Source organism: Podarcis raffonei, chromosome 10 (genome assembly GCF_027172205.1).
Source record: "Podarcis raffonei isolate rPodRaf1 chromosome 10, rPodRaf1.pri, whole genome shotgun sequence".
Lineage (NCBI taxonomy): Eukaryota > Metazoa > Chordata > Lepidosauria > Squamata > Lacertidae > Podarcis > Podarcis raffonei.
This window is the reverse complement of record NC_070611.1, coordinates 6,816,554-6,838,753: the sequence shown is the minus strand read 5'-3', so window position 1 is coordinate 6,838,753 and position 22,200 is coordinate 6,816,554. Positions and strand designations below refer to the sequence as shown.

At 42.1% G+C, this 22,200-nt stretch overlaps 1 protein-coding gene across 1 annotated transcript in view; it reads left to right on the top strand.

Moving 5' to 3' along the window:
* The window catches only part of RELN (reelin), a 292,640-nt gene that overhangs the window by 244,209 nt on the left and 26,231 nt on the right, over window positions 1-22,200 (top strand). Inside the window, exons 43-49 of the mRNA XM_053405719.1 lie at window positions 2,629-2,776; window positions 7,372-7,630; window positions 11,025-11,274; window positions 14,368-14,536; window positions 16,682-16,822; window positions 18,844-19,021; window positions 20,383-20,576. Coding sequence (XP_053261694.1) covers window positions 2,629-2,776; window positions 7,372-7,630; window positions 11,025-11,274; window positions 14,368-14,536; window positions 16,682-16,822; window positions 18,844-19,021; window positions 20,383-20,576 — 1,339 coding nt within the window. The remainder of the gene's footprint in view (window positions 1-2,628; window positions 2,777-7,371; window positions 7,631-11,024; window positions 11,275-14,367; window positions 14,537-16,681; window positions 16,823-18,843; window positions 19,022-20,382; window positions 20,577-22,200) is intronic.

Below are 22,200 nucleotides of genomic sequence, written 5' to 3'. Positions count from 1 at the left end.
TTTGATTCTGTTTTAATTCATTAGGAGAGTAACTTGGGAATGAATCCTCAAAGTGAAAGCGTACACTCTTAAAAGGAAGCCCAAGTATCTTAATTTGCATGCTTTTTTAGATTATAAAGGGCAGGCCCTCAGTGTCAACAATTCCTGGCCACACAAATGCTCCTGCAAGCCTCTTTTCAGCAGTGGAACCAGCTAGAACCAAAACTAATTCAGCCCCAACGGCTGCCCATCAAAACAGACTTCCAAACAGAATAGAATTACCCTGTCAAGTTTTTCTACGCTGCTACGCTGCATTCCCTGAAGAAAGCTGCCCACTTGCTATGTTTACATGGCAGCGGCAGAAAAACAGCTTACACAGAGTGCCTTGGTGGAGTTGGCAGAGCGGCACTTTTGCATTGACATTTGAAATTGGAATTATTACTTTGGCTCTAAAGTGGTTTCCTTTTTACAAAACTATGCATGTTCAAATCTCTCCTGTTGAAACTCAACAAGCGCTTAATTGTGGCAGAGTTGCTGCCACAATGTTTCTCCGTTATTATCTAACTACCTCATCACTTCTCAGCACATTCCCTTTTTTCTGTTATATCAGCTTTCTCAGTGCTCCTCCCAATATTATACTGTTAATTCATGAGATTACTCTCTCAACTATAAGATATACATATTAGTGTTATATTCAACAACATCATGCTCAGAATAAATCCACTTAAATGAGCTGTCCAACAGTGGAACAGACTCCCACGAGAGATGGTGCCTTGGGGGCTCTTAAGCAGAGGTTGGGTGGCCATCTGCCATGTAAGATTTAGTTGAGATTACTGCATTGCGGGGGGGCCACTAGGGGCGCATTGGAAGATGGCCGACAATACCATCTCTCCGACCCACACGGGGTAATTAAGAGGCTGTTATGGGAGTAGGCAGCCTCCCTTGTTGCCCCAAGGAAATGGGGAACACTGCCCTTGCCTGCTGTGCCCATAAATCACCCCCTAATTCGAAAGAAGGGGGTGAGGGCCCTGGGCAGAATGCCCCCGTGTGGATCTCGGTTCTCCTGGACGCTGTCTCTGATCACGCACTAGCTGCAGCAATTTGGAATAATTAATTACAAAAGAAGCAAATGCACATATTTCAAGTGAAGAAGGGGAGTGAAGTCTGCTAATTTAAGTGACCTCTGCGAAAGAAGACGACGGGTTGGAGAAACAGGAATATTTTACAATGAAGATACACCAAAGGCTGGGTATGTTGACAACGGGACTGAATGGGGGGAAAACCTTTTTTACTTTCCTTCTATGTGAATTACCAGAAACCCTCCTCATTAGAATCGTCGGTTGAACTGACCCAAGCAGGATGATTAAGGTCTGTGTGGAGATAAACTTTAACCAAAAGTATGCTTTATGGAGATCGAGAAGCAATAAGAGCTTTTGGAATGGCGCAGCAATTAATTCGGAGCCGCCATCTTGCCAAAGGATTTATAGCCGGGAGGACAGAACGGACTTGTTTTCAGACTGCATTCCTGGTGAATCTCCTCAGAGGTTTTGAGAAAGGAGGCAGATTGGTGAAGATTAATGACGCTAAGACTGTTTTGATGTATGGAAGTGATGTTATATGGAAAACGTCTGGATATGGCTACTGGATAAAAAAAATAATATCCACGCAGGATTACAAACTGTTCTAACCAGCTTGCGGAGACTATCAGAGGTCACAAAGAGAAAGGAAAAATATATGAAAATAACAACAAGAGATGTGGAAAAACAATAAGAAAGGACTGGATAGTACTGTGAACATCATAAGGTTAGATTTGTGGACATTAAAACAGCAGTAAGAAGTAAGAAGTTGATTGGATCCCCTTCGGAATTTGAAATATGGGTACCCCCAACAAAAAATTAAAATTCGGCTGTGTAATTTGGAATTTATGTAATTTGGTTTGATTTGATGTGATTGGTCGGTTAATAAAAAATTATTCTTAAAGAAAAAGAGATTACTGCATTGCAGGGGGTCCCAACTAAATGAACCTTGGGGTCCCTTCCAACTCTACAGTTCTATGATTCTAAGTTAGCTTTGCCCATTGATTTCAATGGGTGTGCTCTGTGTGTGAGTTAACAGTGCATTGCAAACCTAAGAACCACCAAGATAAGTGAGTTTAGAATAGGCAGAAGGGACTCAGCTAGGGCTATGCCAGTGTAACTCAGTCAACCTAGCTACATATAACTGAATGCACCCCCCAGTTCATTCCTCATGGAAGACACTATCCAAATCTGGAATATAGATTGGGAGATTATCCATGCAAAATCCCCTCCATCACTCCCACTGCAAATATCTGGGGGGTTTTGTGTGAATTTATATGTAGAGGTTTCACTCCTGTACCTCCTTCCCTGGGAGTAATTCCCATTCAACTGAGTCGGGCTTACATCTGAGTATACATGTATTGGAGTGCAATTCCTAGAAGGCTGAAAAACATAAGCTATGGTTGTGTATTTTATTTAATGTTGCTTTTCTGGTGGTTTCTGGGAAGGATGTTATGGTTGAAAAGTGCTTGTACAATTTCCCCCCCACTTTACAACTGATGATTTATTAGTCTTTTCTCACTTAACTGAAATGCCACAGGGTAAATCCTAAATAACTGTCCCTTGCACCCAGGTCAGCTGGAATCTGATAGATTTTTGTTGGTGAGTGGTGGAAAGCCATCCAGGAAATGTGGGGTCCTGTCTGGAGGAAACAATCTGTTCTTTAACGAAGAAGGCTTGCGCATGTTGATGACAAGAGATCTGGATTTGTCACAAGCCAGGTAACCTTTTTTTTAATGTTTCCAAATTTTAATTGAGACAGTCGAGTATTTGTGGATGAAGAGTGTTGTGTACTTCTCTTATGCTAGATGCATTAATGTGGACTCATTTGAGATGCATTTTGGACCGAGTCATACCCAAGAAAACAAAGAAATGCTCACCCCACTTTGAGTTCTATCCCCAGCAATGCATTCTGTGTTCCTTAAATTTTAGCATGTTACCCCACCAACCAAAGAGGACTGGGTTGCAGTAGAATTCTGGAAGTCAATCCATAGAGACTTTACCACCCAAGTGCTGTCACTCAGAGTCTATCCCCCCAGTGAAGGCTGCTAGGACTAGAATAAATTTCAGGATTAATGTTGTCCAGTAAAATCTACCCACTGATGAGTCGGGTGATTTGACACTATGTAGCAGAGTGAGACAGCCTGACCAAGCAATATATATTGGGGTACTATGAAAGGGCTGCAAAGTATAGTTTTAAAATTTATTATTACGTTTCTGCCACCACAGACCGTTGGGTGAGTGGAATGCCATTTGCATTTTCTGCCTTAGGCACCAAAATGCCTTGTGCCATCTCTGCCCTTCGTATGATTTTCATAGTAACCTCAATCATTGCCATTTAAGGCGAGTCTTTGATGAATGCACCAAAATGTGGTCTGCAAGATTAGGATGTCAGCATCTTGCCTAGGACATTTGCCTTGATAAATAGCATATTAATCCCATCACACTGAAATATATTGCATACTAAGTGCTCTGTTAATAGGAAGTTCCACTATGAATCATTGTTGGAACTGCAGTGTTGATTACCAGAGTAACTTTGCATTCATCATTCTGTTTTCTGTAATATCTGAAGCTTGCCTTGAATTGCAGGCATTTGTTTACAATAATTCACTGACAGAATCTAATCAAGCTGTCACCAGTTAATTCGGGTAGAGCTATTTAAAAACACCCATTTTAAAGTTAAAGTATTGTCATTTTGGACCTGCTTAGAACTTATTTGATAAAAGAGACTATGTCCAAAAATTAAGTCAGGAAAAGAACGTAAGCAAGTTTGAAACTAAACATTTGTTTACAAAGCACAGGGTGGCTCTTAGTCTATTATCCTGCCCTTCTTTTTAAGTTTCTATTTTCCTTCAGACTTATGAATTGACTCCTACTAAGCCACAGACCAATAGAATATTCATTCCATACTACATGGATATAAAAGAAGTAAAACAGACCCAAATAGTGAGAGCTATGCTTTGTAATAAAAACTGGATGGAAGCTACTCTAAACATGCCATACATAATAAGTTACCTTCAATTTTTTGCATATTACCATAAAATATCTAGATTGTCACTATTTTCAAGTGGGTTTTAGTCACATAACCAGCAAATTTAGGTTGCACTGTATACTGCATATTTTAAGTACATTTTGGCTACCCTTTCTGAATCTTAAGGACTGTAGTTTACCCCTGAGCTAGCTATAATTCCCAACACCTTTAACAAACTACAGTTTCCAGTATTCTTGAGTGTGGGGTGATGCAATGCATGCACCCAATAAAACAGCAACATTTCCTCTCAGATTAGGATCTGGAAACTAGTCCTCACATCTGTTTGAGTTTTAGGACAGACTACTTTCACATGCTCTTGATAGGGCTTCCTTTGAAGACTGTTCAGAGGCTGCAGCTGGTGCAAGACAAAGCAGATCACTTCACTGAAGGTTAATGCTTCTGGGAGCGTATTACATTTCCATTCCAGAGTCTGCACTGGCTTTCTATGTAGCTTTGTGAAAACAATCCAAAGTGCTGGTCATGGCCTTAAAAACCCAGTTTGAGCTCAGTTTACAAATTTCAGCCTAGCAGGGATTACATCAGCCAAAAAGGTCCTTTCAACAGTGTTACCCACATACCAGGTTTGAATCCAGGTTAAGAAAACAAGCTACTTCCTTTGGTTTTCAGAAACTTCCCTAGAACTCTGCAAGGTGAACGTATGTAGCTGCCTGATATAGCCTGACTGTTGATGTCGCTGCCAGTATCAGTTTTGACTGGCAGGAGCTCTTCAAGGTCTCAGGCAAAGGTCTTTCTGAGAAGTCAGGGGTTGAACCTGGTAACATGCAAGGCTTGTGTTCTACCACTAAAGCTATGACTGTTCTCCAAAGCTAAGCATATTTCAGGACTGGCGTGAGACAGTTCTGTAAGAGCAGACATTTAATGGCTGGGATAAGCCAAGGACATCACTCTGTTTTATTTTATGTCACCAAAGGATAACAAAACGAACCTTCAGGATAAAGCAGGCCATAAACTCAATATAATAATAAAAAATCCCCACCCCCCACATTTGGCTGTTTATTTCCAGCTGTGTTTAAGCACATGACACGGTGCAGAATTGTACCTTAGATTCCATTTGAAAAGCTGTTGTAGAAAGTTGCTAGACTAATAAACATTTATTTTGAAACCTTTTTTACTTTGTCATCAACAATGAAAATGGAAGGAAGGTAACAAGCAGTGCATGAAGCTTGTTAAAAGAGACTTGTCTTGCCTTCTCTGAAGTACTGTGTAAATATGAGGACAAATTTCCTGGTCTTGCCTGCAATAAATCTAGTCCATTGCAGCTGATGGGCTGCTGCATATAGCTCCCCAGTGTTGTTTTACGGCATTGATAATAGGTTTCTTTGAAACAGGATGCTTGAAATGCTCCATGTTCTGAAGAACAATGTTAGTGATAAGAACTAACAATATACCTGAGTACTTGAATTCATTGACTTATTAGTATGTGGGTTTCTTGGCATTCCCCTTGTACAGCAAATCCCTCTGGAAGCCCATTTACCCACAAAGCATAGATAGAGAGATAGGATATAAGACCGAAATTGTTAGCCATTGTTCTCAAAGTAATGAGGTGCTTGGGTAAAGGCAGCTGTAACTATGTGCACCACAACAATAAACAGCAACATTCAGCCTTGTGAACCGCATGGAAAATCTAACATGAAATAAGCATGAAAACTCATTGCACCTACCAAGGCAATGTATATGGAAATTAGCAAATAGGTGGTTTATAGACTCAGCCGAATGCAGAGGGAATATCTTGAGATGGTAGAATTGACTGCAAATTCAGGCTGAATGTGGAGGGTCATGTTTTTAAATGTTCATGCACCAGTAAGAATAAAATAAAGCACAACTCCCTGTAAATAGAAAACTAGCGTAGCAGCGGGTGGTGGGAAGAGAACCTTCCTGTTTGATGTTCTTGTTTCCTCCATACAGGGAGCTTTTTGTAAGAGAGAACACACAAAAATGAGGGCTTTTGTATGTGTGTGCATGGGTGCAATGGCAGCCTGAATCCATGATCTTGAGAGAAGAAAGATGTATGTGCAGTAAACACACACACACACAAGCCCAAAAGGTCTCTTGCCACCCCATTCCAGCAAATTCCCCTTTAACTACAATTAAAGGGTACATTAGGATACAGTTAAAGATACACCAGGAAGAATTTTCTGACAATAAGAACTGTTAAACAGTGGAACGGACTCCCTAAGCATGTATTGGACTCTCCTTCCTTGGAGGTTTTTAAGCACTGGCCATGGATGCTTTAGCTGAGATGCCTGCATTGCAGCGGTTGGGCTAGATGAAACTTGGGGTTCCTTCCAACTCTACAGTTCTATGATTAGCCAACCAGGGCCCAGGATTTGAAGCTATTTAGCAAACCCTTGATAAGATGGAACCTGACTAGTCTTAACTACAGTTAAAGATGAAGCTGCGGTTAAGGTGGAAAGTGTAATTCACTCCAAGGAGGGGATCAGCTGTAACGAGAAAGCATGCCATTGTGTGGCAAATTCACTGCAGCCGTGTTGAAAATATCTGATACACTTAATCTAAGAGTGCATATCAAAGTGGAGTATGCTTCTTGGTTGTTTCTCTTAGAATCAGCCTCTGTATTTAATGAAACAGTACTGTAAGTTTCTGGTTTCAGCGCAGAGTAATTCCATAAATCTTTTAGTAATATTACACACACGCACAAACACACACACACAATGTGTAATCACTTCTTGTGTTTTAAAAGGTTGTGTTTTTGAAGATCCCAAATCCTGAGAAGCCTGAGGTTTTTATTTTCTCCCTTGTCTTAATAAAACAAATGACTGTAGCCTAAGGCTGAATTTTTGTCTTCATAATCTAGGCTTCTGAGCTTAAAATTGTGAAAATTTGAATGCAGGATCAAATGTACTGGGATCTGCATTATATAAATAAATCTGTCTATCAATTGCATGCTAATGCCTGGAGGATAAATAAATAGCTTTGTTCCGCTCTGTGATGCCCCCTCAGCTTATAAGCCAAATGCATCATCATCACAACAGAGTACTGTACTAAAAATGGTGACCTAAAAAGAGGGTGCCATGCAACTTCTATTAAATCCCAATTCAAGTTGTCTCAAACCAGTGCTGGGCTCCCACTACGGAATATATGTTTTCTGTACTTAAAACAAAATCCAGCTCTCTATCATGAGGCTTGAGCTGCCGATTCCTTCATGGTTGTAAGACAAGCTTCTTCATCTTGTCTTTGATTTATGACACCTTCCTTCTTGTTGTTATTATTATTTTGTTGTTGTCGTTTGTACCAATGTTATAGGTTTGTGCAATTCTTCATGAGGCTGGGATGCGGTAAGGCAGCACCTGATCCCAGAAGCCAGCCTGTTTTGCTACAGTATTCTCTCAATGGAGGCCTCACATGGAATCTTCTGCAGGAGTTTCTGTTTAGCAACTCCAGCAACGTAGGACGGTACATTGCCCTAGAAATCCCCTTAAAAGCTCGTTCTCCCTCCAGTCGTCTGCGTTGGTGGCAACCATCTGAGAACGGACATTTTTACAGCCCGTGGGTCATTGATCAGGTATGTAATCCTTTCTATTCAGGAAAGTAAGTACCTTTGATTGAATACTGTTTCCTGTACTTTCCCTACTTTACATGATTAGCGGAACTTCACTTCATGAGAAACATGGAGGAAGAATGCTCCATATCGAGTTAATTTACTTGTACACTAATGTGTAGTAAAACTTTATCCTTTGTCCTGTCATGTTGTACATTTTCATGCTCCTCTGCTAAATAGTTGGCTGGTGAAAGCAAGGAAAATATGGGGTGTGGCGGCAGAAAGGAAGAATTTGAGTCAGGAGGAGAGCCAGGGCGTTGTCTCCTCTGACCAGCAACAGTTTTCCAAAGATGTGGTCAGGGGTCTTTTCTAACTCTGTTCTTGAAGATCTTTTTAATAAGAGATGTCAGACCATGAACCTGAGACCTTCTGCATGCAGAGCATGTGTTCTCCCTTAAGAAGTCACAAACTTTTGCTTTCCACTAACCAAGAGGAATATATATTTTAAACAGTCTTCTCTGGATGCATTTAAAACTTTTGATCACAGTGAACATGACTTGAATGTAAAGTTTGTTGTTGTTAAAAGAACTGTTTCTCCAAAGTCATTGGGCCCATTCCAGCGAGGTGATCAACAAGCTGTCAGGCCCAGATCTTCTGCTGGTTAAGAAGTTCAAAACTCTGCTGGTCAGAGCTGGTCCATTGCTTGGGGCTGTGTTAATATTCCCCCATTTATTTGAACTGTGTACAGCACCAAAGAGGACAATGGGCAGAGTGCTGTCAATCTGCCGATTCAATAAACATTTTGTGGGAGAGGGTGGACCACTCTTTAGAGATGACTGTGATTAGATGGTATACAAATAAAATAAATAAATAAAAATCCCCACCAACAGGTGCTCGATAATGAATTTAGGTGAGTGCACATTCTCAATATACAAATGTGAATTGGGATTGTGTGACCTAACCATAGTCCATAGTCTTTGTCATGTAAATCTCCATAAAAGATTTACGAGAATGAGGGGTTAATCTCTGAGCCTGTTGCATAGGGCCCGGAATCATTTTCAATATTTTATATATTGTGACTTTAATTTTGAGTGGTCTGCCTCTGGTTAATGGTCTCAGATATGAAATTTATGGTAGAAGCAAATGCCAAGAACACAAAACATAATTTTGTTTTCTTTGCTTAAAGGGAAAAGAGTGTTGCTGAGAAGTTCATTGTTACTCATTGTTAATTAGCTATTGCCAAAGTAAACAGTATTAAACTGAATTTAGAAGAAATATAAATAATTAATTTTAAGTTTGGCCGGGGGGAGGGGACAACAAATTAGATATTAAGTCTAACAGCAACAATGAAGTGCCTACTGTTTATTTAATACCCTAACCATTGGTGAAGATACGGGCAATGGTAAGAGTACACTTATGACTATGTTATATCAGTAAGTACAAGTAACATTTGTGAATAATTTTCAAGCATTCAGAGACCTGTTGGCAGAGAGTGGAATCACTTCATCCGAAATTGTCCAGGGGGGGCAGGCAGAGGCATTTTGGGGTTCAGGGTGGTTGCAAGGGGGAAAGGGGGGTGGGAAACTTTGTTTTCATAACCTTCTTTCCATTCACTTAACATAGGAACCAAGCCATTATTATTATTACACAAATTCCAGACCTTTTAAAGCTCTCCCTCAACTAAGGGTTCAGTGTTTTACAAGTTCAATCCTTGCAGGTACGATTAGAAAGGTAAAGGTAAAGTGACCCCTGACCATTAGGTCCAGTCGCAGATGACTCTGGGGTTGCGGTGCTCATCTCGCTTTATTGGCTGAGGGAGCCGGCATACAGCTTCCGGGTCATGTGGCCAGCATGACTAAGCCGCTTCTGGCGAACCAGAGCAGCGCACAGAAACGCCATTTACCTTCCCTCCGGAGTGGTACCTATTTATCTACTTGCACTTTGATGTGTTTTCGAACTGCTAGGTTGGCAGGAGCTGGGACCGAGCAATGGGAGCTCACCCTGTTGTGGGGATTCGAACCGCCGACCTTATGATCAGCAAGTCTAAGGCTCTGTGGTTTAACCCACAGCACCACTCGCGTCCCTACATACCTGTAATCAATTCTTGACAGCTTTCCTTTTCCACATCTTTTATGTGTCCAAGCCAATAAGTTACTTCTTACAGGGACACTTTAAGAATCAGTGTATCTTAATAACTTCTGTTACCTTAGGTAAGTCATTCTTAATCTTGAAACATCCTCTCCCACATGTGAAAACCATCTGAGTCTACACCTGTGTACCTCCACCACACAGGTAGTGCTGTGGGAGGACGCGGGTGGCGCTGTGGGTTAAACCACAGAGCCTAGGACTTGCCAATCAGAAGGTCTGGCTGTAGAATCTTATTTTAGTACTGGCAACAGGATAGCATTCTCCACTGCACCTGAATATCACAGGGCAGTTATAGGTGTGCAAAACAGGAGAAAGGTCCTCCGGGAGAGAAAGGTTTAGCTAGTGGGCTCAGGAGGACCAGCTAGGAGGCTGCCTCCCAGTTCTGCTGCTGATGTGGTTGCCTCACTCTGCCTAATGATAGAGCGGGTTCTGGTCATCTGAGCATTCTACTATGTTCCTCATGCTCAGTGGTATAGTAGTAAATTTTGAAGGGCACAAGATCATAACGACAGACCAGAGAACCAAAAAATTTAGGCAGCTGATGTGGCAAAGAGTGGCGTAGTGGTTAGCACATAAGAATTGGGCTGATTTCACATCCCTGTTCAACCATGTGGTGTTACTCCAGTCCTGTGCATAGTTCCCTGAGATAAACTCCATTGATCTCAGTGGTGCTTACTTCTGACCATTGCAGGTTCAACTTGTAAAACACCTTGAGCTTCCACAATAAATCTTCAGTCAGGTGCAATGCAACCTTCAGCTTTTAATTAGAAGTGCAAAACAATATTGCAGAGAAGTACAATTGCTTGATTGCTTTTCTCGTTCCATGCTAATTTGCCACAAACAACTGTGACACTTGAAAGCTTCATTATCAACTCATTCACTTGCCAAAGCAAGGCAGATCCATCAGTTACACTGGCTTTTCAACAGATGACATCAACATGCATGCTCTGGCGGGGGAGGGGGAATCCTGGAGCCACACTGTTTCCACCTCCACCACCCCATTTCTGATCATGCCACACCAAAAGCTTCTAACCATTCATTTGACTGAAGGGGCCAGCTCATAACCTGTGTGTTGTAGAGCATTGTTGGTGGCCTCATCATACATTCGGTGTGGGCTGACAGCAATCAGGAAGTATTGAATATAAGTGTCAATAGCCCCTGTGTTAATCAGCAGTGACTTAGGCGTGCTTGGAAAGAAAAGAAGCCCCTGCTTTTTCAGCATCTGTTTCAGCTTTTTAAAAGTAAGCAAACCCTTGCATTTGTGTTCCAGATCCTTATTGGCGGGAACATCTCTGGCAACACAGTCTTAGAAGATGATTTCAGTACCCTGGATAGCAAGAAATGGCTCCTGCACCCTGGAGGAACAAAAATGCCAGTGTGTGGTTCTACTGGGGATGCTCTAGTCTTCATTGAGAAAGCAAGCACTCGCTATGTTGTCACCACTGACATTGCTGTCAATGAGGATTCCTTCCTTCAGCTGGACTTCGCAGCTTCTTGCTCCGTCACAGACTCCTGCTATGGTAAAGGCTTCTGCATTTCCTATTAACATACTTGCCAGCCTTCTCTGCTGTTGTTGCTTATTGTTCTTCGTTCAACTCTCCAATGGAAGATACAGAAGCTAAAACAGGCTTTCCCACCAGAAAACTGATTTGTTGTTTCTGTCTTGGTGTACTTGGAAGTCTCCCATCTGTGGTTTGTGTATACTGAAAGTTTATAGATCCCAGGTATTGGTGGAAAATAAGGGCCCACTCACTTGCTGAGTTTTCTGGCTCATGAATAGAGCTGAAATTTAAAATGTATGCCTGGAAGCACTGTCCTTACATAATAACAGAAAAAGAGTCCTGCTGGATCAGTCCAGAGGCCCCATTTCGACATCCTGTCCTCACAGTGACCAACCAGGTGCCTGTGGGAAGCTCACAAGCAGGCCCTGAGTGCAACAGCATTCTCCCAAATTGTTGTTTCCAGCAGCTGGTGTGCAGAAGCAGGGCACTGTGAACATGCACAGTGTGGTGTGTCTGTCTCAGGTGTGCTGAACACCCACAACCGTGACCAAATAGTCAGACACGTACAGTTCCTATTATTCCTGTTTCCTTACATTCCAGTCCAAAACTTGAGCCACACACATCAGCTCAGCAGCTTTCCCATACACTTCAATGGTACACATTTAGACCCACCCTTTAAATAATCAGGAAGTTCTTATGGATGTGTGAACTGTGTGTATGCACCAGAACTTACCCAGCAGCGGCCGTTACTGGAACAGGAGGCTGTTCTTTATTCTGAGTTGTACAAATTTAGGACAAAGCATCTTGACATTTCCAGCCTGAATCTCTTGTTCTGACTTTGGTTCCATATAATGTTGCATTATATGGTGTGTCATGCGTTAAACTGTTATGGTTCCTGCAACCCCAGAGACCAAACTCCTACCCTAGATCTTGTTTGCACCTTTAAAAATTGGAACAAAGTAACATTTACATACAGCTGATTTAACTTAGACCAAAGGAAGGTTTAATCATGTATGTCAACTAACTGCAGGCAATTACTTCAGATTCTGTGTATAAAATGGAAATTAGGCTTAAAGAAAATCCCTAAAGTAGATTAACCAATTTGCTTATAAGTAATGAAGATATTTAAGTCTGGAAATTAACTAGGGGCCCTAAAACATAATCATTATGCTTCAGTTTGGAATCACAGTTCATTACAATTCTGTTAATGTTAAGAGTGCTGTAACTGATCTGTTAGTTATATGACTAGATTTCCCCCACTTTTAGTTCAGCCAACCATTATTATGATGGAGTTGTATTAACCAGGACAGCCATAGTCATAGAGCAATATGCTGATAAAAACAAAATAATATAAAAGTGATGTACCTTTTTTTAAAAAAAAGAAATCAACACATCATAATAATTTGTACACGTAAGTTGTCTGTGGTACATTTTAAGGCTTCAGACACAAAATTGTAACTGATCTGTTAGTTATATGACTAGGGATTGGAATTTTTTCTTTGTCTGTTCAGCAGTTAACAGTGCAAACCTATGCATGTCTCACAAAGGTCAGAGCAATTCTAACTCTTCCTTGGCAGTCACTTGGCCACTGCCACAGCCCAAGCCCTCCTGGTCTTATTTCAATGCCTTGCTCTGGCTACCATAATCATGGTAGCTCCAAAACAGCCTGTGCCTTGGGCAAGTGTAACAGAGGCTAATGCAGTAGCAGAGCCCCTCACCCTACAACAGCAGGGCTCATCAGAAAGAGACCTGCTGAATCCTAAACCACCCATTCCGAGCAACACTGGATTGCTCCTAAATTCTTTTGAGTTTAATAAGATTTACTCCCAGGTAAGTTATACCATTATATTATTGTATAAGTATATACAACTGAAACTGAGGTGTTAGAATCAAGATTAGATAATACATCTAAAACTGAAAAGTTGGATTGGGCTGGCTAGCACATTGATGTTCATCCTTTTGCGATTGCAAGAGCAAACGATGCATGTGCGAATGAGCCATCACAGACTAAACATAGAAAGTTTTGATACAGTGACACTTAACGCGGGGCTTTTCAAGAGAGTCAGTTCACGCATTCAGCTGCTAATCGTCAAGTGTTAAGGAATCAACTGATGAAGAATTAAGAGGTGTGCATAAATGTGTGAGCAAACTCCTTCAAGTAAAGTTTAGAAGATGGAGGCAATTTGTAAAGAGATACTGCTGTCTCTCTCTTTTTGCTCGCCGTGACTAATCTTTTCAGACTCCTCCACTTTATGCTATCTCAGTAATCCTCACAATAGCCATGTGAGATAGGCCAGTATTATGAACTTCAAGTGGCAGGGGTAGAGGAGGACTGAAGCCGTGGTCATCGTGACTTGCCTAAGCCTACCTTGGGAGCTTGTGACTGGGTGGAAATTTGAGCCAAGAATGTGTGCTCTAACAGTGTACACTCTTAACCATGACATCCCACTAGTTCTCAGTGACAATACATCTCTCAGCATGCCATTAAATAGATATTGATTCCATCTTGTGTGTTCAGATGCATATCCCATTCCACTGCAGGTGGCCTGTTTGCATTGCATTTCTTTCAATGCACTGTACACCTGTGTGCATTTATTTATTTGTTTGTTTGTTTGTTTGTTTGTTTTAGTATGCCACTCCCATAACATAAAGTTTTATGGGCATCATATCTAAATGTGCATTCCTTTAAAAGCAATACGGTGCTCATCATAGGCTACAGACCATACAGTGGTACCTGGGTTTTTCGAACTTAATCCATTCCGGAAGTCTGTTTTTAAACCAAAGTGTTCTTAAACCAAGGCGTGCTTTCCCATAGCAGCGGGGGACTCAATTTACAAATGGAACAAACTCAACAGGAAGTAGAACATGTTCTTATTCCAAGGCAAAGTTCACAAACCAAAACACCTACTTCCGGGTTTGCAGCATTCTTAATCCAAGTTGTTCATAAACTAATCTGTTCTTAAACCAAGGTACCACTGTGTACTCCAAACTCCTACACAAAACAGGAAATGTTTGATTGGCAATACACTTTGATATTATAATGCTGGACTGTTGTCAGTGAGTTTGATGATACCATTGTCATAACAATTCAACTCATTTTAACATTTTTAGCTATTGAACTAGAGTATTCTGTTGATCTCGGTCTGACATGGCACCCAGTAATGAGAGACTGCCTTCCAACGAACGTTGAATGCAGTACATACCATCTCCAGAGGATTTTGGTATCAGATACATTCAATAAATGGACAAGGATTGTTTTGCCACTTCCTCCTTACACCAGGTAAATTGTCTTTGGCATATCCTTAAAATACGTGACCTTACAGGTTTTGTATTGTATTTTTAATGTATTTCTGTGGTAGCTACATGCAGATAAAAATGGGGCCATTGCTATTGTTCAGTATCAATCTCCTTATCTCATTGGTGTGATCTTGATCAAGCCAAGCTCTGAAATCTCTCAGCTCACTTGAACTGAGACCAGTTGCCCCACCATAAATGAGAGACCTGAGAAATTTGATGTGGCCAGTTGTTGTTCATTTGAAACAAAAGTTTTCTGTTCACCTGTAGAGAGTGCACTCTAGAAATCCTCACTTTGAGAGATGTTGGTCAATGTCCATTTGTTTAGTCGTTTAGTCGTGTCCGACTCTTCGTGACCCCATGGACCAGAGCACACCAGGCACTCCTGTCTTCCACTGCCTCTCACAGTTTGGTCAAACTCATGCTGGTAGCTTCAAGAACACTGTCCAACCATGTCGTCCCCTCCTCCTTGTGCCCTCAATCTTTCCCAACATCAGGGTCTTTTCCAGGGAGTCTTCTCTTCTCATGAGGTGGCCAAAGTATTGGAGCCTCAGCTTCACGATCTGTCCTTCCAGTGAGCACTCAGGGCTGATTTCCTTAAGAATGGAGAGGTTTGATCTTCTTGCAGTCCATGGGACTCTCAAGAGTCTCCTCCAGCACCATAATTCAAAAGCATCCATTCTTCGGCGATCAGCCTTCTTTATGGTCCAGCTTTCACTTCCATACGTCACTACTGGGAAAACCATAGCTTTAACTATACGGACCTTTGTTGGCAAGGTGATGTCTCTACTTTTTAAGATGCTGTCTAGGTTTGTCAATGCTTTTCTCCCAAGAAGCAGGCGTCTTTTAATTTCGTGACTGCTGTCAATGTGGCCTACATTTTTAAATATAGCATTATCAAACCTTTTCTCTTTACCTCCAGGATTATCTTTTCCCCAGCAAATGCTTCTCTGCCACCTCAGTAATTTCTTAGGTGTGGGATAGCAATACAATAAATAAATAAATAAAAAGACTGAAATCTGTTTAACAGTTGTATCTTTCAGTCGAAAATACAAGCTTAGCTTGAAGTTTAATGCTGCCATCTACTGACCAGTTTTTTCAAGCATGCATTCAGCTGGTTGGTAAATGGAGTTCTCTAAAGATGAAGCTGCTAACGGATGGCTAACGGCTCATCCACACCCCCACTAGCTCCATCGCCTTCCCCCCAGGAAAATCTGTGGCTTCCCACTGAATCGGAACCATCAGCAATCAGGTTTTCCATGGATTACTGTTTGTTCCGATTCAACAGTAAAGAGTGTGTATTCCATGGGAAAGGTGTGGGGCAAACACAGAACCGCTCGGACCCCTATCTAGAAGGCACGGGGCAAGAAGGCACATTTTATCGCATGTGGTGGAATTGTAAAGTAATCAAAAGCTATTGGGAAATGATTTATAATGAAATGAAAAAAAATGTTTCAGACAACCTTTGTTAAAAGACCAGAAGCTTTTTTGCTGGGCACTATAGGTCAAGACTTGCCAAAAGAGTGGAAGAAACTATCTATGTATTCTAAAACAGCAGCTAGGATATTACTAGCCCAAAAATGGAAAGAAGACAAGACACCAACGAAAGAAGAACGGCAAGCAAAAATGATGGAATACGCTGAAATGGCGAAGCTCGCTGGAAAACCTAGAGACAAGGACAATAGAGGCTTTAAAAAGGACTGGGAACTGCATATGGTGTATTTACAGAAACACTGTAAAGAAGTGGACTCACTAGCAGGGTTTGAGTAAACACAACTGAGAAAACAAGTATAAAAGTTAAGATGTAATAATTGGAAATATAACAAAGTGTAAGAGGTAATTTGAAAAAAGACGGTATAAAAATGATAATAATATAATAATATTTAGCTAAAAGAATGCAAAATTAGGTAAAATAAAATAGGCAGGAGAAGCAAATATCTAAAGAACCAGAAGAGGAAGTTTGGGACTTACATACTCTTTTGGTGACAATGATGATTGTGTTGAATACAAAATTGTAAAACTTATTATAAAAAAATAGAAAGCACGGGGCAAGCGGAAGTGTGGATGAGCGATAACTCTCTTCCTTTGGCTCTAGAAGCATTTGTTTCATATCTCTCCACCTTTCTCAAAGGTCCCAGGCAACCCGTTTCCGCTGGCACCAGCCGGCTCCATTTGACAAGCAGCAAACATGGGCCATAGACAACGTCTACATAGGTGATGGCTGTATAGACATGTGCAGTGGACATGGGAGGTGCACTCAAGGGAATTGCATGTAAGTATGGTGCTGTCAGGGACTGGGCAGAGGAGGAGGAGGAGGAATGGTGGAGACCGCCTCCCCATCCTGACCCTTCCAGGGAGGAGGAAGAGGACGACAGTATAGATTTATAACAGGGATTTGTGGGAGGTTACAGCTCAGAGGCAGATGCGAGAGCCAGAGCAGCAGCTGGCTGACACATTGCCATTAGAAAGCATTCCAGACCCACCATCTCCCAGAACCCGGTTAGCCTTAAAAGTAGGGGAGCAAAGAGCTCGAAGGCAGAGGGCACTTAGTGGCATCCGTAGAGGAGGAGGTGGTGATGAAGTGAGAGAGACAGGGGGGTGGAGATTCACTGGGGACAACGCCATTATCCAAGAGGCTGGGTTCTATAGCATCTTTCTGTAAAGAATGAAATTACAAAGGACTGTAAGAAACTTTTCCTTGTCTTTATACCTTCCTGGGCAACCAGCCGGGAGCCGCTGACAGCATCCCGGCAGGCGCTCTTTTTAGAGAGATGGTGCCAGGGTTGCCAGACTATAAGACATGGGGAGGAGTGGCCTGGTAGCTCATGCGTTAGAGTAAGGAGCCTGGTGGGAAGGGGCAGAGCATAATGGCCCCTGATAAGGGCAGAAGCTGGCACTTGGCAGCTCGAGGGAGGAGTCTGGTTGTATTTGGTGCCTCAGAGATGGAGTATGGTAGACATGGAGTGGGGAGAGCAAAGAAGAAAAGATCTCAAGCTGGGCAGAACTTAAGTCGCCCCCCCTAGATTCTGTCCCCTTACCTTGAGCATGTACTAATTCATGTCAAGACCTTGAGAAAGGAGCTGAAGCTCTGAAACTTCAGATCAAACCTGCCAATCCTAGACATTGATGTGGATTCTAATTAGGATTCTAGCTTGTGGTTTAAAATAAGCAAGCAAGAAAAGGGATTTGTTTTCTTTCTGAATACAATTTCTCTTTCTTTTTTAGTTTTTTTTTTAAGAAGGAAAGTGAGCCAGGACCAGCCTAATCAGTGGCCCATGTCACCATTTTGTAAGGGATGCCTATTTTGCTGCATGTGGAAGGAATATTACTCCTTCTGCTTTGCTACCTTTGTGAACTTGCGTCAGGGAAGCAAGAAAAGAGTCTCTAGAAAGGGGACCAAAATTAGGCAAGGGATCCTAATGGCAACGTGAGAAGGAAAATAAGGAACTGGGTGCATTTGGAGGGATTTAAGCAAATGCCCATTGGTATTTGGAAGGTACTGTCATTGGAAGGAGGAAGGCATCTGTTTGGTACTCCATCTAGAAACTGCTGGCTGCCCTAAAACTATTTGCTTAGACTTTATGTACTGTGTTTGTTAGTTATAGCTGTCTGAAAGTAAGTTCTAGTAAACTGAGTAATATTAAAACCAAGAGCCTTCAAAATAATGAATTTTTCCTGTAATGTATTGTTATGAATTGGGACGTGGGTGGTGCTGTGGGTTAAACCACAGAGCCTAGGACTTGCCGATCAGAAGGTTGGCGGTTCGAATCCCCGTGATGGGGTGAGCTCCCGTTGCTCGGTCCCTGCTCCTGCCAACCTAGCAGTTCAAAAGCACGTCAAATGCAAGTAGATAAATAGGTACCGCTCCGGCGGGAAGGTAAACGGCGTTTCCGTGCGCTGCTCTGGTTCGCCAGAATCTGCTTAGTCATGCTGGCTACATGACCAGGAAGCTGTACGCCAGCTCCCTCAGCCAGTAAAGCGAGATGAGCGCCGCAACCCCAGAGTCGGTCACGACTGGACCTAATGGTCAGGGGTCCCCTTTACCTTTTTATTGTTATGAATTAAGGCAATTCATAATATTATTATAGTATTATTATGAATTAGACTTCACATAATTAGTGTTTCATGTTTAAAGTACAGAAAGAGAGAGTTGTGTGAGTTCTCCAACCATGCTTGTAGATGAGGCAAGGGAACTCCTAATGCTGTAGAATGGATCAAAAGCGTTCTGAAGAAACCATTGAATGCAGAGTGCCTTACCAGCTAAATTCTCTCTTTTTTTGCTATCACTTACAGGTGTGATGAAAACTGGGGTGGACTGTACTGTGATGAGCCAGAGATACCTCTTCCCACTCAGCTTAAAGACAACTTCAACCGTGCCCCTTCCAATCAGAATTGGCTAACCGTAAATGGTGGGAAACTGAGCACTGTCTGTGGAGCTGTAGCTTCTGGAATGGCACTTCATTTTAGCGGGGTTGGTACCTGCTGAACTGAGCTTTTTTTTATATAATTCTGAAACATATCCGAAAGAGAAGCAAATTAAAAGCAGAACCTTGGAGTTACAAACAACTTGGAAATGGAGGGGTGGGATTTAGTGTACAGTGGTGCCCCGCAAGACGAATGCCTCGCAAGACGAAAAACTCGCTAGACGAAAGGGTTTTCCGTTTTTTGAGTCGTTCCGCAAGACGAATTTCCCTATGGGCTTGCTTCGCAAGGCGAAACGTCTTGCGAGTTCTTGCGAGTTTGTTTCCTTTTTCTTAAAGCCGCTAAGCCGTTAATAGCCGCTAAGCCGCTAAGCCACTAATAGCCGTGCTTCGCAAGACGAAAAAACCGCAAGACGAAGAGACTCACGGAACTGATTAATTTCGTCTTGCGAGGCACCACTGTAGTGCTAAGTATTATATGCACACAGAAGTGAGGTCTAGTCATGTAACCACACTTTCCCCCCCTGTCCTCCCGCTGCATGCTCTGTGCATCTCCTAAACCTCTTCTTGGAGTTTCCCCAAATCTTCTGAGCATATTTAGGTGGCATGGAGCATGCGGGAGGAAGGGGAATCCTGTTGGGTGAACAGACCTGTTCTAAACTAGTATCACTGGTCCAAACAAGCAAGCATTTTATTTGTAACAATTTTTTATGCATGTTGCTAGTGAAGGCCTCAAAGTAGAATTTTTAATTCATGCAAGCTCACAAAATTGAAACTACTGGCAGTTCTTTTCACTACAAAGCTAAATAGTCATTTTTGCAGACTTGTTCCTATGTGTCCATGCAAACAAACAAAAATCTTTTGGAAATCTATCTTACACAAAGCTATTCCCATCTTAAACATATTTACTATTTACTACTGAGTTCCAGACAAACCATTTTAGAAGCACAGTGCAACCATTTGTGATAAAATAATTAGTATCGCTATCTGTGTTTATATATTTCTAACTGACAGCCATTGCCATTTTACACTTAAAGGTTTATTTGGTTATGTGATTTAGGATTCAGAGAGAGCAAAAGACATGTTTATGGGAGGAGAGAACCCTGTAGTGGGCACTGGGTTGTTATTTTCAGTGCAGTAGATTCTAATGCTGAAGAGACAATCCACTTTTCAGTGCAATTTCTGCTACTGGCCCACAACATAAATGCCCCCTCTATTTGGGAGTGTGATTTTTTGGATTCTGGGCCTGCTCCATGAAAACACTAATTGGTTTTGTGTTGTGTTGTTGTTGTTTTTAAAAAAAGTAGTTTTGGGTTGTTATTATTTTGAAGTGGGAAATAAATCATATAGTTGTTGTCATTGTTGTCATTATTTCCTTTGCAGCCATAATGGTTTCTTTTTCTTTTTCAAGGCTTGCAGCCGCTTGCTGGTTACAGTGGATCTCAACTTAACTAATGCAGAATTCATCCAGTTCTATTTCATGTACGGATGTCTGATAACCCCCAACAGTCGCAACCAAGGAGTTCTCCTGGAGTACTCTGTGAATGGTGGCATCACATGGACCCTCTTAATGGACATTTTTTATGACCAGTTCAGCAAGCCTGGGTAATAAGTATATTCCTGTTGCTCATGCAAAACCTGTTTTGATTATAAATACAGGCAACTCCCTGTTGGTTGTATTTCGGGTCATTGCATTCATCAGCGGAATGTGTATAATCCTGTTCCACCCCTGTTCTTGCCAGATTCCACCTTCTTCTGGGTCTAAAAGCAGTGTGTGTGTGTGTGTGTGTGTGTGTGTGTGTGTGTGTGTGTGGACGGTCGCATGTGTCTTGGTCACACGCAAAATGGTCATTCCCTGTAGTGTTTTCCTCCTCAGGCCCCTCTCTCGGAAGCTCTGACAGCTTCTTTGCTTCAGCAGGAGGTGTTATGTACTGAAGTTCTCACCCTGGGCCAGCAGGGGGATGCTGTAGATAGTTCCGGTCCACATATGCAAATAAGGGATCGAAAGTGACGTTCAGTGATTGGATAGTTACAGAAAGTTGTTACAGTTACGTTGCACTGGAGCTCTATATAAGCAGGCTGACTGAACCCTTCAGTTCAGTTCTGTTCCAGCTTACAAATAAAGAGCTGCTTTGGAGAAATCGCTGCATTGTCTGCTATGTCTACCCACTCTTTAACAGGATGGATAACAGTTAGAGCATGGGTAGGCAAACTAAGGCCTGGGGGCAGGATCTGGCCCAATTGCCTTCTAAATCCGGCCCGCAGGTGGTCCAGGAATGTTTTTATATGAGTAGAATGTGTGCTTTTATTTAAAATGCATCTCTGGGTTATTTGTGGGGCATAGGAATTCATTCATTTCCCCCCAAAATATAGTCTGGCCACCCACAAGGTCTGAGGGACAGTGGACTGGCCTGCTGCTGAAAAAGTTTGCTGACCCCTGAGGGACCCTGAAATTAAGCATATGTAGAAGGCTTTATAGTGTATTACCAGCAGATTAAACAAGAGAATGTGTCTGGCAGCAGAGGCAGATTTAGGTGGGTGCTATCAGTTCGCCTGCACTGGGCACGAAGCCGAGAGGGTGCCATAATAATGACGCACAATGGAAGGCGAGAGGTGTGGGAGGGCTGCCGAATTTGGGCGTTGCACAGGGCACTGCTGAAATTTTAAAGCCCCAAGTCCGCCACTGCTTGCAACTTCCCATTGCCCTCTTCTTACCATTTTTCAACCCTCATGATGTTTAAGGTCATCCCCTTATTTTCACAGTCAACATCACATGCTTGTGGATAAACAAACTGCTTTATTGCATTTTGGTGCTTTGTTGTCCATTATGACTCTTGGCAAGGTATGTGCAGATGCTAAAGGATTCTTAGTGACTGTTATGCAGACTTTATAATGAGGTGGAGCTAACTGAACATTCCTCTCTATATATTGTGGTAGAGAAACATTAGGGAGTTGCCATAACCTATGGCTGCTTTCATAAATCAGGTGCCCTCAATAGGTTCTGAGAATGCAGCTCCCATCAGCCCCTGCCAGCAGTCATGAGAGCTGATGAGAGTTGCAGTCCAAAAAATGTGGAGGCCATCAGGTTTGCAAAGGCTCTCCAGCAAAGGTGCTACTAGTCACTCTTATTCATCTCAGTGGGACATGCTGTCATCCTGCATAACTGCATATCTGGTTTTCATGCCATTTGCAACCAACTGATTGGTTGAAACATTCCTTTCCCTTTGTG